The sequence below is a fragment of the Mustela nivalis genome (genome assembly GCF_964662115.1).
Source record: "Mustela nivalis genome assembly, chromosome: 1".
In the NCBI taxonomy this organism is placed as follows: Eukaryota; Metazoa; Chordata; class Mammalia; order Carnivora; family Mustelidae; genus Mustela; species Mustela nivalis.
The window spans coordinates 45,795,979-45,812,134 of record NC_139020.1 but is presented as its reverse complement, the minus strand read 5'-3'; the positions used below and the strand labels follow the sequence as shown (position 1 = coordinate 45,812,134).

Sequence of the window (16,156 nt, the reverse complement as noted above, 5' to 3'; positions counted from 1 at the left end):
CTGTCCCTCCTACAACTCCCACAAGCCCCCACGGCCCCGGGCCTAGGCCCGGCCTCGGGTGGAGGCGGAGGCGGAGGCGCGGGAGTTATGGAGGGGGCGGGATCTGCAGGGAAGTGCGTCAGAGAAGGCGCGGGGAGAGTAGGGTGCTGTGGTCTGAGCTTGAGGGTGAAGCTGGCGGAGCAGGAGGATGGGCGGTGAGTGAGCGGGGTCGGCGTCGCTGGGCGGGGGTCGCGTAGCCGTTAGACGTTTCCAGCAGTTTGAAGAGGGGCTCCTCCTGGGGAGGAGCCCGGGCCAGGGCCGGCAGGTTCTGAGCCGCCTCGCTGCGGCGGGGTTTTCCCTTCGGCTGAGTGGTCTGGAGAGGGGCCTGGTTGGGTACCTGGGGCCCCTGGCCCGGGCGGCGCAGGACTGCAGGGCCCTTGCCCCAGCTTGCCTCGAACTACCCCGGCCCGGTAGTGCGCCCTGCGAGGTGACAGCGCCAGTTGTCCGGCCTGGCAAACAGCCACTCAGGGTGCCGGGACCTTTAAAGGTCATTTGAGAGCACCAGGTTGAAAGAGGATTAGAAAAACAAGAATACAAAACCAACTTCTGGAGTTATTGTTAATCCCTGTAATTGCCCTATCTCTTCTGTGTCACACTTCCTGTCTTCCAAACTCAGCAACCCCAGTTTGCGAGCCTGTTTTCGTGCGCCTTTGTAAGGTGTTTGGTGCGGTCACGGTGTATACTTGCAGTATTTGACTCAGCTTGATCCGCCTTGAGTCATTTTACTGCGGCCATTTACTACGGCCGTTGAGCCCTGTCCACGCCTTGGGAGTGTTCCTATTTTGCCAAATTCAGTTTTCTTTCTGGCCGAGGAGAAATCATTTAGTTTGCAGATAAGAAGATTCAAAAGTGTAAGGAATGGGGAGAGTAGATAGGAGTGGAGAATTTGGCGGCGTAGGGGAGTTTTCCTTAGCTTCGATGGATCCTAGGAGCAGATTGCTATCTAGCATTATTATATGTTACTGTTCTCTTTGCTCTTCTGCTCACCCGAACAACCCTTCTGTCTGGGTTAACAAACATAACTCTGCCTTCCAAATAGCTGCTGACTCTTAACCTTGTTTTTAGAAGGTTTTCCTCCTCAGTGGAATCTGGGAGGAGCCAATTTTCTCTGCTTGCTTTTCCTGTGCCCTTTCACACTCAAACCCAGAACACTTAATGCTCTGAAGCAATAAAAATTCAGTCTGTAATAATAAATATATGTATGGTATACGGCTGACTCTGAGCATGTCTATTGTTTGTATCTGTAATGTGTATGTCCATTTCAGTGTTGTCTGTTTTAGTGTGCAGGTGATAGACTAGAGAACAAGACCTCTGTCTCCGTAGCATCCTGGGTATGTGAGCATTCAATAAGTACTTTCATGATAATGAGTTTTATTTTGAATTTAATTAAGAACATGCTTGCCTTATTTTTATTCTTTAATGATTATACATTACATTAAGGGTCACGGGGTGGGGAATAGGATAAAGGGTGATTTTGAGATAATTCCTTTCAAAATATTTCCTGTATGTCCTTGAAGTCTAACTTTCTTCTTTCTCCAACTTTTAAACAGAGCAGTCTGAATGCCAGAATGGATAACCGTTTTGCTACAGCATTTGTAATTGCTTGTGTGCTTAGCCTCATTTCCACCATCTACATGGCAGCCTCAATTGGCACAGACTTCTGGTATGAATATCGAAGTCCAGTTCAAGAAAATTCCAGTGATTTGAACAAAAGCATCTGGGCCGACTTCGCTAGTGATGAGGCAGATGAAAAGACTTATAATGATGCACTTTTCCGATTTAATGGCACAATGGGATTGTGGAGGCGGTGTATCACTATACCTCAAAACACATACTGGTATAGCCCACCAGAAAGGACAGGTATTTCTCTTATTTTAACTTTTGTCTACTTTACCTACTCAATAATAAAGTGATGTGATGATAACCCAATTATGTATAAGCAGGTTTGTGGGTTTTTTTCTCTCTGAAGAAATAAATCTGTGTGTCTCTTCTCTCTCTACCACTTTCTTTGCCCAACTTCTATGAATTACTATGATACTCAATACCGGTTGGATAAGTAACTGTCCTTATCTTGAGAAAGCCATTTTGAATCTTTGTACTTACTCAGTAAAATTCTTTTTATAAATCTCACATATGTCATGAGGAAATAATTGGGAAAGCACATTGGAAGACTTTAAATATTTGGTAACTGGTAAAAGAGTTAGTATCCAAAACAAATTAACACACATGACTTGATAGTCTTTTCCTGTGTTAGCTGTGTTTTGGTAGTTATTATCATTTGCCCTGTAAATCTTAGAGGATATAATTTGACCAACTCTACATTCAAATCTGTGCGTATTTGAGTCTGTTTTATAACAATCTTGACAAGAGTTTGTAGGTTAAAAATATGCATTACGGAAATAAAAAAAATATAAGAAATTGTCTGATTTATTTAGCAAGCATTCTTAACATTAAAAAGTTTTAATTTCCAGATATTAAAATGGAAACTTTAGAGCTCTAAGGAACAACTTAGAATTTGTTTCTATTTATGACTACTTCTGTTGACCACTTAGTGGGAAGCACTGTATTCAGATCACAGCACAACAATTATTATACATCAAAAGGACAATTGTTATGATAATATAATGGAAAAAAGAAAGTAGGTGGGGGAGTGAGGTTGGGGGGACTGGTTGAAATTAATTGTAAAGTGTTCATTTCTACTTATGAGCATAGGAGCACTTGATGTTTGAATCTTACCAATCATTTATTAAATGCCTCCATATTCCATATAGTACATTAGGGAAGAATATAAATATCTTTGGTCCTGGGGAGCTAACATTCTAATAAGGGGTGTAGGCAGTAAGCTGAAGAAATAAGTATAATGATAGAAACAATAGTTAATTATATAGTATGTTAGAAGATGTTGCATTGTATGAGAAAATGCAACAAAATAAAGGGATATGGAATGTGTAGGGAAGGGGATATTGATAGGCATAAGTTACGATGTTCAATAGTACAGGCAGGATAGGCTTCAACAAGATGTCACTTGAGTAAAGACTATGTAGGTGAAGGAGTTAGCTATATGGAAAACTTCGGGGAGAATCTTAAAAAAGTTGGAAGAAACAACAACTGCAAGGGCCTCATGATGGGAACATTCCTGAAATAGTCAAAGACCAGCAAGGAAGCCACTGGGCTGGAATGGAGGTGGGGGAGAGGGAGAGTTGAGAATGCTGTCAGAAATTACTCTGGGAGTAGGGCAAACTTTGCAGGATTCTGTAGGCATGATGAAGGCTTCCGGTTTTTGCTCTCAGTGTGGTGGAGTATTGAGTTTTGAGCAGGAGAAATGATCTGGTCACCTAGACAGATGTATTGAAAACAGGCAGTAAACAAAAGTGGAAGCCAGGAAGCTATTGCACTAATTCTCAGGAGAGATGACTGTGACTTAGACCATGGTGGTAGCACTAAGCAGTGGTTGGATTTTAGATGGGTTTTGAAGGTAGATCCACTAGAATTTCCTGGTGGGATGCATGTAGGCAACAATGACTAAAGTTTCTGGTCTGAGGAACTAGAAGGATGGAATTATCATTACCTGAGATGGGAAGATATCTGGGGGGGTAGATTTGGCAGAGACAGTCAAAGTTCCTATTTATTTAAGTCTTTGTCTTCTCCTTCTTCCCTAGTCTTCTTGCATATCTGTTCTCATTCATTTTACTGCTCCAACTTTTTTTTTTTTTCTTCCCTTCCTTGTGTCCGTGTCTTAAGCCTGCTGCTGAGAACCAATGGCATTCATTGGGCATCCATGAATCCTGTGTGTCACTCAAGGCCAAAGAGGTTGCTGTCCTCTGGGAACATCCTTTTATATCACTTTTTATTTCAGAGAATAATTACTGAAAGGGATTTTTGTTAAATGTTTATAATTAAAACAACAAGCAGTCATTGTTATTCATGTTGCAGAGTCATTTGATGTCACAAAATGCATGAGTTTCACACTAAATGAGCAGTTCATGGAGAAATTTGTTGATCCTGGAAACCACAATAGTGGGATTGATCTACTTCGGACCTGTGAGTACACTGATCTCAGCAGTACAGTTGGGGGAAGAAGGAAATAAATTTTCCATTCATTGATCTCCATTATTGGAACAAGATGTGTCCGTCCATTGCATCAGTTTGGAATAAGATCTCTAGTGATATCCCAGTGAACTCTGTTCTATTGATAACATATTTTAAAGTTAGATACATACTTACCAAATTGGAAGTATGAATACATTGGATGCAGAATCTAGACCTCCGCAAAAGATGTTATTAGTTGGTCCTTTTAAAGAGTAAATAGGGCTAAATAATAAATTCCTGTATTTGAGATAAGCATTTCAGTTACTTGGGTTCAGATAGGGATATGTGAAAAAGTTGACAACAAGCTCTATATGAGTCAAGGGTCAGGACTACCAAAAATGTTAATCCAGTCTTAGGCTGTAGTAACAGAAATATAGATATCAAAAACAAATGAAAGTATTTATTGGGAGCATTCTGTTCTTTGACAGACTACCTAGAAAATACGGCCTTCATATTTGGACCTGATATTCAGGCTGTAGAGACTTCCTGGAGCTTGTGCATAGAATGACCATGTCATGAGGGGAAGCATTGAATAAATATGGCAAGTAGACTTGACCCTGGAATAATGTAGGGGTTAGAGCACTGATCCCTTCAAATAGTCGAAAATCCATACATAACTTTTGACTTCTCCAGAACATAACTGCTAACAGCCTCCAGTTGATCAGAAGTCTTAGCAATAACATAGAACGGTCAACTGAGACATATTTTGTGATATGTATATATTATATGCTATATTATTACATAAAGTAAGCTAGAGAAAAGAGAATGTTACCAAGAAAGTCATAAGTAAGAGAAAATACATTTACAGTCCTGTTCTATTAAAAATTTGCATGTATGTCAGCCTGTATAGTTAAACTGTGTTATTCAAGGTATTCAGTTTTGTATTGCAGATATATAAGAAGAAGTTTATTATTAAATGTGTTTGAAGGGAAGTTGGAGAAAAGACTTTTATGTAGTTCCAAAAAGTAAAATGAGCCCTAGAAGGTCAAATTTGGTTTAGAGTTGATATTAAGATATTACTAATAATTAAAATAGTGTAAAAATGGAAGTCATGTCAAGTCCATCAGCTTTCCTCTCCTGTTGAGGGAAATTATGATAATTAAAGCTGCCATTTATTGAATGCTGAGATCCTCTGCTCTGTGCTTTATGTATATTATTTCAACAGGTCTTTTATAACCACCATTCATTTACTTCTTAATCCTGCCATGAGATCCTAGAAGGATGTAGATTCATTTATATGTGGAACCAGAAGGTTTTGCTTCAAATGCTGGCTCTACTGATTACTATGTTACCCTGTATAAGTTATTTATACCTCTTGCTTCTGTTCCCTCATTTATAAAATGGAGATCATAATAGTACAACCTTCATAGGGATTTTGGGAGGATTAATACACAAAGCATCAGTGCCTGATACAGTGAGCCCTCAGTAACTGCTAACTTGTTAGTGTCTGTTTGCTTTTATCAGGTAGCATCTTTTTGAACAAAGTGCTTTAAAGAAGAATCCCCAATATTAAAGTATTCCTTTCTCACTTTTTAAAAAAAGATTTTAAAATTTATTTTAGAGAGATTGGGAAGGAGATAGCACGAGTTGGGGGAGGGGCAGAGGGAGAAAGAATCTTAGGCAGACTCTCCACTGAGCTTTGAGCCCAAGACTGGGCTCTTTCTCAGGACCCTGAGATCACCACCTGCTCAGAAACCAAGAGTGGTATGCTCAACCAATAGTGCCATCCAGGGGTCCCTCCTTTCTCACTTTTTGAGAAAAGGTCTAATAAGTACATGAAAGAAATTGCCATTGTGAAAAACTGTCTGAAATTGTGGTAACATATCTTTTTTTCTCTTTTTCAAAATCAGATCTTTGGCGTTGCCAGTTCCTTTTACCTTTTGTTAGTCTAGGTTTGATGTGCTTTGGGGCTGTGATTGGACTTTGTGCTTGCATTTGCCGGAGTTTGTACCCCACCATTGCCACAGGCATTCTCCATCTCCTTGCAGGTGAGTCTTGTCATTATACGTACCTTTTATCTTCTTCCTGTTTCCATAGAGACAGAGTCATAATTCTTAAACATTCACATACTGTTGCCCTGTCATGTTGCCTGAAAAGCTCTTACGAGGCTCTTACCTAGTTATGTTTTGTTTTCCTTCAAGGTCTCTGTACGCTGGGCTCAGTGAGTTGTTATGTTGCTGGAATTAAGCTACTCCACCAGAAGCTAGAGCTTCCTGAGAATGTGTCTGGGGAATTTGGATGGTCCTTCTGCCTGGCTTGCGTCTCAGCTCCCTTACAGTTCATGGCTTCTGCTCTCTTCATCTGGGCTGCTCATACCAACCGGAAAGAGTACACCTTAATGAAGGCATATCGTGTGGCATGAGTGGGAAGCTGCCTGCTTTGCAATTGCCATTTTATTTTTCAATATTAATATTCTCCTTGTCTCCCCCCCCCATTGTTTTTAATTTATTTTTTTTCTTTGTGGATATACCATTTTATCCTGAAAATCCATTCTATTTATTCACACAGACAGTTGTTTCTTAATACCACTAAAATTTATATGGATTATTCTGAATGAGTCCATCTTTTAAACAAACTAATCTAGGTTCAGAGTCCAGACAGCAAGAAATGGGTAGACACTTGCCACACATTTGTGAAAGAAAACTGATAGTGGGAAATTGACCCAAACACATCTACTGAAGTCTTTTAGATTTCTCAGTAAATATCTGTTGAACTGGAAACTCTTCAGTGTCTGAGAAAACTCTCATCGTTGTCAGAACTTAGGGTCACTTTGCCATTGTAGATAGCCTGTCAGCCAGAGCATTAATGCTATTTTCAAAGATTTTAAGCTATATAAAATGAGATTATCTAAGATCCTTATCCCCAAATACGGGCATACAGCTTTATTCAAGGTGAAGTACGGCAGCTGTTTAACTAAACTGTGTCTGTCTGCAAGAAAGGAAGTGAAAAATACAGTGTTTACTGGAAATTTTAATTTCGTAACTACAAGAATTCCAATTCAGCCAGACAAGAGGATTAACCTTATTTTACTTTACCTTTTTTTGTATTTTTTTTTTTTTTTAAGCTTCCTTAATGTCAGTAGGATTTTCAGTACAACCAAACCATTTTGGATTTTTGCTCCTTGCCTCCTCACACATCAGGCTTATTAAGAGTGCTTTCTTTCTAACATGACTTTGGGGTCACGGAGTAATATTTTCCAACTCCTTTCTATTTATTCCAGCTCAGTACCATGAAGAAGGTTCCACCATAATGACCCTCCGGAGCTAGGAAAACTACCACAAGACCTAAAGCTTTGGCTGGTCATTAACTTCCAACTATGGTCTTTATTTCTTGTGGTGAAATGATGTGCCTTTCCTTGCCTAAATCCCTTCCTGGTGTGTATCAACATTATTTAACATCTCCTAATTCAGTCATTTTTTTATAAATATGTCTATAAACATTGAACTTAAAAAAATCTTATTTACTTATTCCATTACTGTAGCACTTGACAGATTTTAAAAAATGTAACTTAGTAATTTCTTACAGTATCCTAAATCTGTCTTTTTTAAAAAATAAAAAAATGAGAAGAAACTCAATTGTGTATCATGTCTGAGTTGATTTAAATCTCAATATTTCAGGATAAAGAAGTACAGGATTCTGAATGAGGATCTCTGTTTCTTTGGAAAATGCCTTTTTCTGGTATCTCTGTTTTATCTTCCAAAAAATATGGGAACCCCTTGCCCTCATTAGAAAATAAGAGCTTCTTTATCCATTATGTTTCAGAGTTTTAAAAACATGTTTTTAGAGTAGTTTTATGATCCTATGTGTCCTATTTAATGTGGCTAGATTTTTTAAAAAGTCATATAATGGCTATTGGTGTTTGTGTTCTATAGCACAGAAATAATCAAGTCTGCTTCTGACTTACAGCAGAGCCAGTATTACTCTGCAGCTGATAACTGCCTATGCAGTTGCTGCTTACTCACTTTTCTACCTCTTCCTCACTTCTCACATTTCGTTGCCTTTCAACACATTTTGTGGAAGGTAGAAAAGCTAAGTAAACATATAAAGCGTTTGGGCACAGGGTTTTAAAATTATTGACCAACATGACATTTTTGTATTGGGAGATACTTATTTTGGACAACGTCCCCTCTTGTCACCCCAAGTTGTCTGTGACTGTCAGTCCAACACCAGTCTTTAATATGTACTGTGGAAACTCAAGTTACTATCCGACTTTGAGTTCCAGCCTCACTGGTAGTATCCTGAAGCATGGGAAGCCGGCATCATAAGCCCTGGTGTTACCTATGTGTTGTGGTTGATATTTCAAGCACAGCTGAGGTGGTCTTTTGTGAAGACTTTTTTCTTTGGAACATATAGAGCTGTGTTGTTTCATTTGATGTGAAAATTAGTTTTTCAGCTGTCTCTTGTGTCTATTCAGGTGGAACCATACGAAATTGGTGATATTTGACCATTTTGACAAGTATAATTTTGTTCATCTCTTTTCACCGAATCTTTGAAAGCCACCCCAAAGTTAAAACTCAATTTTCAGAACATGAGTTTTATGGCAATTTAAGAATCGGAATCATGTTTTAAAATCTTAATTTCATGATTCCTAATCTCATCAAGTGATGTGAATAAATATCTTTTAATCCTTTTTGGCAAAAGATTCATTTCAAAAATTTTTAGAGATAGCCATAAAGACAGTAAAAGTTGACACAATAAAATGGGAATAATCGTAGAAGAATTTATTTGTTTAGTTAACACTGCACCTACTATCTATGTCATGATACTCTAGGGTCTCAGTAACTTAATAATGAAGTAATAGTAATGTGTTAATACTTGCCTGCTTAAAGTACTTCTGTGTTTTTGTGTTGGGGTGGAGGGGAGGGAAAAAGTTGATAAGTTACTTAAAGATGGACTGATGTAGTCACACCAGTGACTTCAGCCTTTCTGCCCCTCTCAGTCTTCTAGACTTCTGTTCTTGTTTCTCTTCATGCAGCTTGTGTTGTCATTGGTATATTCAGGAGCAGCTTGGGACTCCCATGTTCCCATAACCTCTCACGGCCTCTTCCTTCACAATCCTTAGGCTTAAGGCTTATCTTCATAGACTGTGCTGTCTGGTTTACTTATTCTCGTCTCAAGATTCTAAGGATGGCTGTTCAAAACTACTTGGCTGATTCTGTTTAAAAAGTTATGCTTTTTGACTTTAGCTGCTTGACAGTTGTTGATTTATTATTACTCCCTACCACACATTCTCCAAATCTCTACAAAAGTTAGTTGTTGGAAACCCTTACTCTTCTTCCTCAATTTACATAGAGGAAGTTTTATGTTCTTTTTAATGAGGAAATACTGGAATGAACTCTTTCAGTTTCTGCAGTCATTTTTGCTCCTCCCTAAAAAAGAAGGAATATATTATGACTGGAGATATTGCTAGGATCATGGCATCCGCAAAAAGCAGCACAGTGTGTGATGGTTAAGTATCTAGCTCAGAAGACATTCTGGAATACTAAATTTGTAATCCCAGGTCTGTCACTTAGCCTTTCCAAGCCCCACTTTCCCCATCTGTGAAATGCTATGATTATCATACCTGCCTCATACAGTTGCAATGAGGATTATGTAAATTGCTGAGCCTAAAGTACTTGGTACTCAGAAAGTGCTAGTTATGACAGGCTGCATGAAGAGGGGATGAGGTTACCAAGCCTAAAGAGCAGAGCTTCTCAGCCTAGGCTGCATGCTGGAATTGCCTGGAAAACTTTAAAAAATATTTGCGCCCCAGACATTTTGTGATTTACTCAGTCTGAGGTGTGTCCAGGTCACTGATTTTTTTTAAACCTTTCAAAGTGATTCCAGTGGGTAACTATGTTTGGAAACTATATTTGAAACTTCGTTTAAAAGCAAGAAATAGGATTCCCTGTCTCCTAGGCAGATTGTCAGAAACTGACAGTGGGCTTTGTCAAATAAACAGACCTGGTACGGTGCCTGCTTTCTAGAAGCCATTTCTTTCTTGTACTTTCCAACACTCTCTTCTGGTAACTAATTGGCTTTTGGAGACAGGCACCAATCCATCCCACCAGCGCTGGATGGAGATGTGTATGAAGAATGTGCCTGCAGACCCAATACACTCCTGTGGCTTGTCCTAAGGTTCAGATTTGGCAAGAAGTATAGGAAGCCTCATTTGTTTTGTCTTCAATTCCAAAATATTTTCTTTAATCTGGTACTTTCAGGGACTCTGTACTTTGGAGTGGCTAGGTCTCAATAAATAAAGTGAATACTCTGACCCCTGTCTGCTTATCAATTCATTGCATTCCTGCTGTTTTGTTTACAATCACACAGGAGAGGGGCATGAGTTACTGACATCAACCTTTTCACAAGTCAGAAGTACTTGAGAATGCACATAGAAAATGAGGATAAAATAGTATCTGCCTTGACAGGTTACTGTGGCAGTTAAATAGATCCTGAAAGGTAAGAGCTTAGTAAAGGGTAGGCATTTGTTTCTGGAGGCCAACACAGCATGTGGGGAGGAGGCAGCCTTTGCCTGGCCTCTTTGGTCAGGCTGTATGCACTGGAGTTGGAACTGCTCTGGCTTGTCCTGTGACTGCCATTCAGCAGGGATTAGGGCTGGGCCTAGTGCTATATTAGTGGGGAGAGTCTAGTTTCCAGTTTAAGGTTCAGAACAGTTCATTACATGGACTTTTTAGCCATCCTTGCATCTCAAAGTGGAAGAATTTTTAAAGCTTCTGTTTGTATCTTTTGTCTCAAACGAGACATCACTTAATGTGGGATCTTTGGTTTTTCAATGATTTTGCTAAGCGTCAGTTGGTGATTTAAGATTAGCTGCCTCAAAAATCTGTCTTTATCTTGTTTAAATCCACATCCATTGAGGGAACAGGAAGAAATTGGATTTCTGTGGCTTATTCTCAGACTCCTAAAATCAACTACTACCACCTGCAATGCAATTTGATTCAATTCAATTTGATTCAGAGCTAAGCATAGCGGGGCACCTGGGTGGCTCAGTGGGTTAAGCCTCTGCCTTTGGCTCAGGTCATGATTTCAGGGTCCTGGGATCGAGCCCCACATTGGGCTCTCTGCTTGGCAGGGAGCCTGCTTTCTCCTCTCTCTCTCTCTGCCTGCCTATCTGCCTACTTGTGATCTCTCTCTGTCAAATAAATAAATAAATTCTTAAAAAAAAAAAAAAGCTAAGCATGGCAATAGGTTTCAGGAACACACACCATAGGTCCAATCTCTGGGTATTATTCATGAGTACTTACAATAAATTGTAGAGTGGGACTTTTCTTGTTGTCCCGAACTTAAAGGAGCATGTAAGGTCATGTAAGACAAGAAATTAACCAAAAAGATTCTAGAAAGACTTCAAACAATTAGGGCTATAAACCCCTTCTAGGACTTATTTAGAGGTAGCAGAACCAATTTTATTATCCTAACTCTGCAACTATCACCCCAGGCAGTGTTCCTCCTTCCTCCACACTTGAAATAAGAAGATGATGGGAAGGAAAAAAGGGAAGAAGAGGCCTGGGTCATTAAGTTGAGGATATTGTGGCCTCTCCTCTCCTCCTCCACAGCAGGGAGGTAGGGACTTCCTCCTGGACACCATTCTAGACGAACAAGTCCAGCTACCCTCTGGTCCATTCAAGACTTTCACATCCACAGAACTGCCTTAGATTTAGACAAATCTACTGAAAATCCCAGCTTTTTTTTTTTTTTTTTTTTTCTGCTTGAGAATCTGCCAATTCTTTTTTACATCTCAGTGGGATAAAAATGTCCATGTTCATGTTTGTTGTGAGGGTTAAATAGTAGCTGCAAATCACTTAGCATGGTGTCCAGCACATCTTTGGATTTCAAGAAATGGTAACCATAATTAATCTGCAGATGATTTCAGATCCCCAGTCTCACCTTCTCTCCAAAGCTCTAGGTCTAAGCTTTCTAACTGCCTTTAAGACAGCTCCATTTGAATATTTTCATGATTCCTAAAACTTAATATGTCCAGATTAAACTCATCTTTCTTCTCATAATTTCTCCTGTTCCCATTATATTTATGTTTCTTCCATCACCTAGATTTTCAATGCTGACAACATCTTCAGCTCTTGTTTCTGTGCCTTATATATCCAGTTGGTTATCAAGGCTTTTTGACTCTACTCCCATAAGGTCTATTTCACTAAAACCCACCTGTCACCCTGGTTCAGGCTCTTGGATGACAGTAACTTCTCTGCTCATGTCCTCACTGCCAGCTCTCTCCTATAATCCATTTTACACACCCTGCCAGTCCAATTTGCAAAAGCTTAGATCTGATCACATCAACCTTTTATTTAAAAATTGTCAATGAGGGGCACTTGGGTGGCTCAGTCTGTTAAGTGTTTGCCTTGGGCTCAGGTTATGGTCTTGGGATCCTGGGATCCTGGGATCCAGGCCCGTGTCATGTTCCCTACTCAGCAGGGAGTCTGCTTCTTCCTCTCCCTCTGCTTCTCCCCCTGCTCATTCTCTCTCTCTGTCTCTCTCTCAAGTGAATAAATAAAATCTTTAAAAGAAAATTTTCAATGACTCCTCATTGCTTATAGAAACAATCTAGAATAGTCTAGATTTAGTCTCCCATCCAAGTTCTAGAACTAGCTAGCTGTATCTTTGCAGTATTTTCTGTTTCCCTCCTTTAGCTTTGTTCAAACTCACTATTGCTTTTTCCCAGTTTGTGTTTTCTTAAGTGCATGCTTCTTATTATTCTGCCTTTATTTCTGGAATACTATTCTTCACATATTCAAATTCTGTCCATATCACATTGTTGAAATTACAGTTTCAAAATCATAACCATTTCTTTACCAAGTAGACTAATTTAAAGCTTATCTAAAATGTCTTATTCTTTTGAACTCCTTATAACACACTGAGCACCTTCTTTCTTGTGGCTTTGGTCACTTCCTGCCTTGCATAGCATTGATTAATATGCATTCATCTTCTGTACTAGAATGTATTGCTTATTTAATCTTTGTATCTCCAAACATCTTCCACATTGCCTTGCAAAGAGTAGTCGCTCAAGAAATAAGAGGTTTCTGAGTGATAATCCCTGAAATTATTAGAAAGCCTCAGTGTAAAATATATGCTTAAAATTACATTATCTAGGAAAGAATTAGAATTGATAGACAAGAGCTCAAGTCTAACACTTCGGAGGGAAAGCTCTATAGCAGGTCCTGCAAGGTAGCTGAGATTTATAGATTTAGCCTTCCCACTTTTACCTGGAAGAGGATGTGGGTGCAGTTCTTTGCCAGTTGTGATGGGAAATGGACAATTTAAGTTAATAATTTAGGCTTTTGTGAGTTTTTGCACATTTTATATGAAGAGCTTAATCTAGAAAATGTTTAAAGTTTTTTTAAATCAACTTGTTTAGAAGACATTTCAGAACTATATAAAACACTGATTAAAGAAATTGAAGATGACACAAACAAACGGAAAGATAGTTCATATTCATGGATTGGAAGGACAAATATTGTTAAAATGTCCATACTACCCAATCTATAGAATTAATGCAAATGCTATCAAAATACCAACAGCATTTTTTCACAGAACTAGAACAAGTAATTCTAAAATTTGTATGGAACCACAAAAGACCCCAAGTAACAAAAGCCATCTTGTAAAAGAACAAGACAGGGGGTATCACAATCCCAGATTTCAATATACACTGCAAAGCTGTAGTAATCAAGATCGTATGGTACTGGCACACAAATAGACACAAGAATCTATGGAGCCGAAGAGAGCCCAGAAATAAACCCATACTTATATGGTCAATTTATCTTTGACAAATGAAATGAGGAAAACAATGGGAAAGAGTTTCTTCAACAAATGGTGCAGGAAAAACTTTTGCATGCAAAAGTTTAAAACTGAGGCGCTTTCTTACATCCTATGCAAAAATAAACTCAAAATGATTAAAGACTTAAATGTGAGACCTAAAACCATAAAAAGCCTAGAAGAGAGGATAGACAGTAATTTTTCTGACAGTAAATTTTCTGACAGTAATAGCAACATTTTTCTAGAAATGTTTCCTAAGGCAAGAGAAACAAAACCAAATTAAACTATTGGGACTACACCAAAATAAAAAGCTTCTGCACAGCAAAAGAAAGAGTCAACAAAACAAAAAAGACAACTTATTGAATGGAAGGAGATATTTGGAAATGACATATCTGATGAGATTAGCTTCTAAAATATATAAAGTACTTAATACAACTGAACACCCAAAAACCTAGTAATCTGATTAAAAATGGGCAGAAGACATTTCTCCAAAGAAGACACATAGAAGGCCAACAGACCACAATATGAACATTCCTCAAAAAAATTAAAAATAAAATTACCATATGATCCAGTAATTCCACTACTGGGTATTTACCCAAAGAATATGAAAACTGTAATTCAAGAAGAAATATGCACCTCTATGGTTATTGCAGCATAAAAGCCAGATAATGGAAGCAACCCAGTGCCCCTTCATAAATGAATGGATAAAGTAGTTGTAATAAACACACACCGATGCACACACACAAATTGGAATATTATTCAGTCATAAAAAGAATGAAATCTTGCCATTTGCAACAACATGGATGGATCTAGAAGTATAATGCTCATTAAGATAAGTCAGAGAAAGACAAATGCCATATGATTTCAATTACATGTAGAATTTAAGAAACAAATCAAATGAGCAAAGAAAAAAGAGATAAACAAAAGAACAGACTTAAACATAAAGAACAAACTGGTGGTTACCAATGGAGAGGTGGAGGAAGAGTGAAATAGGTAAAGGGATTAAGAATACACTTATTGTAATGGGCACTGAATAGTGTATAGAATTATTGAATCATTATATTGTACACCTGAAATGAATACAACAGTGGATGTTAACTGACATTAAAAAAAAAAAAAGTTGTTTTGTTGAATAAGATATAAATCTTACATTTGTTTTAACATGTTCTTAATTATTTGGTTAATAGAAGTATTATAACCTCATGTCAAAGTAAAAATGAATAAAGTTTTATACTTTATTATATTATACATAAAAAAAAAGTAATGGAGACTGATGGCACCTAATGTTAAAGAAATGCCATCACTGGTAATATACAGACTGGCTCTGAGAGCCACCTATTGAAAAAGCTGAGGAATAATGACAACTATTCAGGCAACAAATTTCAGGAGAAACTCAATTGCCTCAAAAGCCCTTTTTAATTCCACTACTAGTTTTCATGAACAAATTGTCATTTGTATTGTAATGTTTACTGTATGTTACTGTAATGTTTTTCTTTTGTGATATATTATCAGAGCACATATAAAATAATAACATGAATAAAACCAAAAAAGATTCAGAACTCAACACTGTTGGAGAAGTTTGATGCAGTCAATCCTTATCTATCTTTATTTATATTTAAACTATGAAGTAAAGTTCTACAATGAAATCAGGGCATTGTTCCATTGTTATAAGTTTAATAGGTAAATTGAGGGGAGTATGAGTACTTTAATGGAATGAAGATGTCTCATTTCAAAGGCATAGTCATCAAGAGGTAACTTTTCATCAAGAGAAAATTCTATCATAGATTTCCAGTCAGGATCTGTTCACAAAGAACTCTGTCAATATTATGCCAATCTCTCTTGATTTCTAAAATAGTACTCATCTTGATTAATAGATATTTAACAAACAATAATTTATTTCCTTCAAAGGAAATTAGTCCAATATTTGGTTCAATAAATAATTTTTACATTGTACTAAGTTGCCTTAGATGATTATTTATTTATCAACAATCTTTGCATTCTGTATCATTATTCTTAGGATACCTTCCAAGCTCCTGAAATGGCCTTATGCTCTCACCAGCAATTTTCATTCTCCAAAAAGACTGACTTTTGAATTTTCTCAGTGGGTCATGCCTACCATAGTTTAAAAACATGACCTTATAATTCTTCATTCACCCGGCCATTCAGAGGTATATTTTCTGTCTTCTTCCCCTGAATCTGGGCTAACTTGTATTGCTTTGACTAAAAGAGTTTGATTTAAATAATACAATGAATTCATAAAAGGTTA

General features: G+C 37.9%; 1 protein-coding gene across 4 annotated transcripts; it reads left to right on the top strand.

Annotated features, from left to right (window-relative positions):
• The first annotated feature begins 8 nt into the window (after window positions 1–8).
• On the top strand, window positions 9–7,703 carry CLDND1 (claudin domain containing 1). Of its 4 annotated transcripts, none has more exons than XM_082695453.1 (6): window positions 24–194; window positions 1,320–1,370; window positions 1,590–1,899; window positions 3,973–4,080; window positions 5,979–6,116; window positions 6,270–7,703. In XM_082695453.1, the coding sequence occupies exons 3-6, from the start codon at window positions 1,608–1,610 to the stop codon at window positions 6,488–6,490; spliced, it is 759 nt and encodes a 252-aa protein (XP_082551579.1). In that variant the 5' UTR covers window positions 24–194; window positions 1,320–1,370; window positions 1,590–1,607; the 3' UTR covers window positions 6,491–7,703. The 4 variants fall into 4 exon arrangements, with proteins under 4 accessions (XP_082551577.1, XP_082551579.1, XP_082551578.1 ...); XM_082695452.1 differs by having other exon boundaries at window positions 105–194; window positions 1,305–1,370; XM_082695450.1 differs by having other exon boundaries at window positions 121–194; window positions 1,327–1,370.
• The last annotated feature ends 8,453 nt before the right edge of the window (window positions 7,704–16,156 follow it).

Coding starts and splice junctions, on each gene's coding strand:
- CLDND1 (XM_082695450.1), top strand. Junction 4,081..5,978: donor GATTGATCTACTTCGGACCT/GTGAGTACACTG, acceptor TTTCAAAATCAG/ATCTTTGGCGTTGCCAGTTC. Junction 6,117..6,269: donor CATTCTCCATCTCCTTGCAG/GTGAGTCTTGTC, acceptor TTTTCCTTCAAG/GTCTCTGTACGCTGGGCTCA.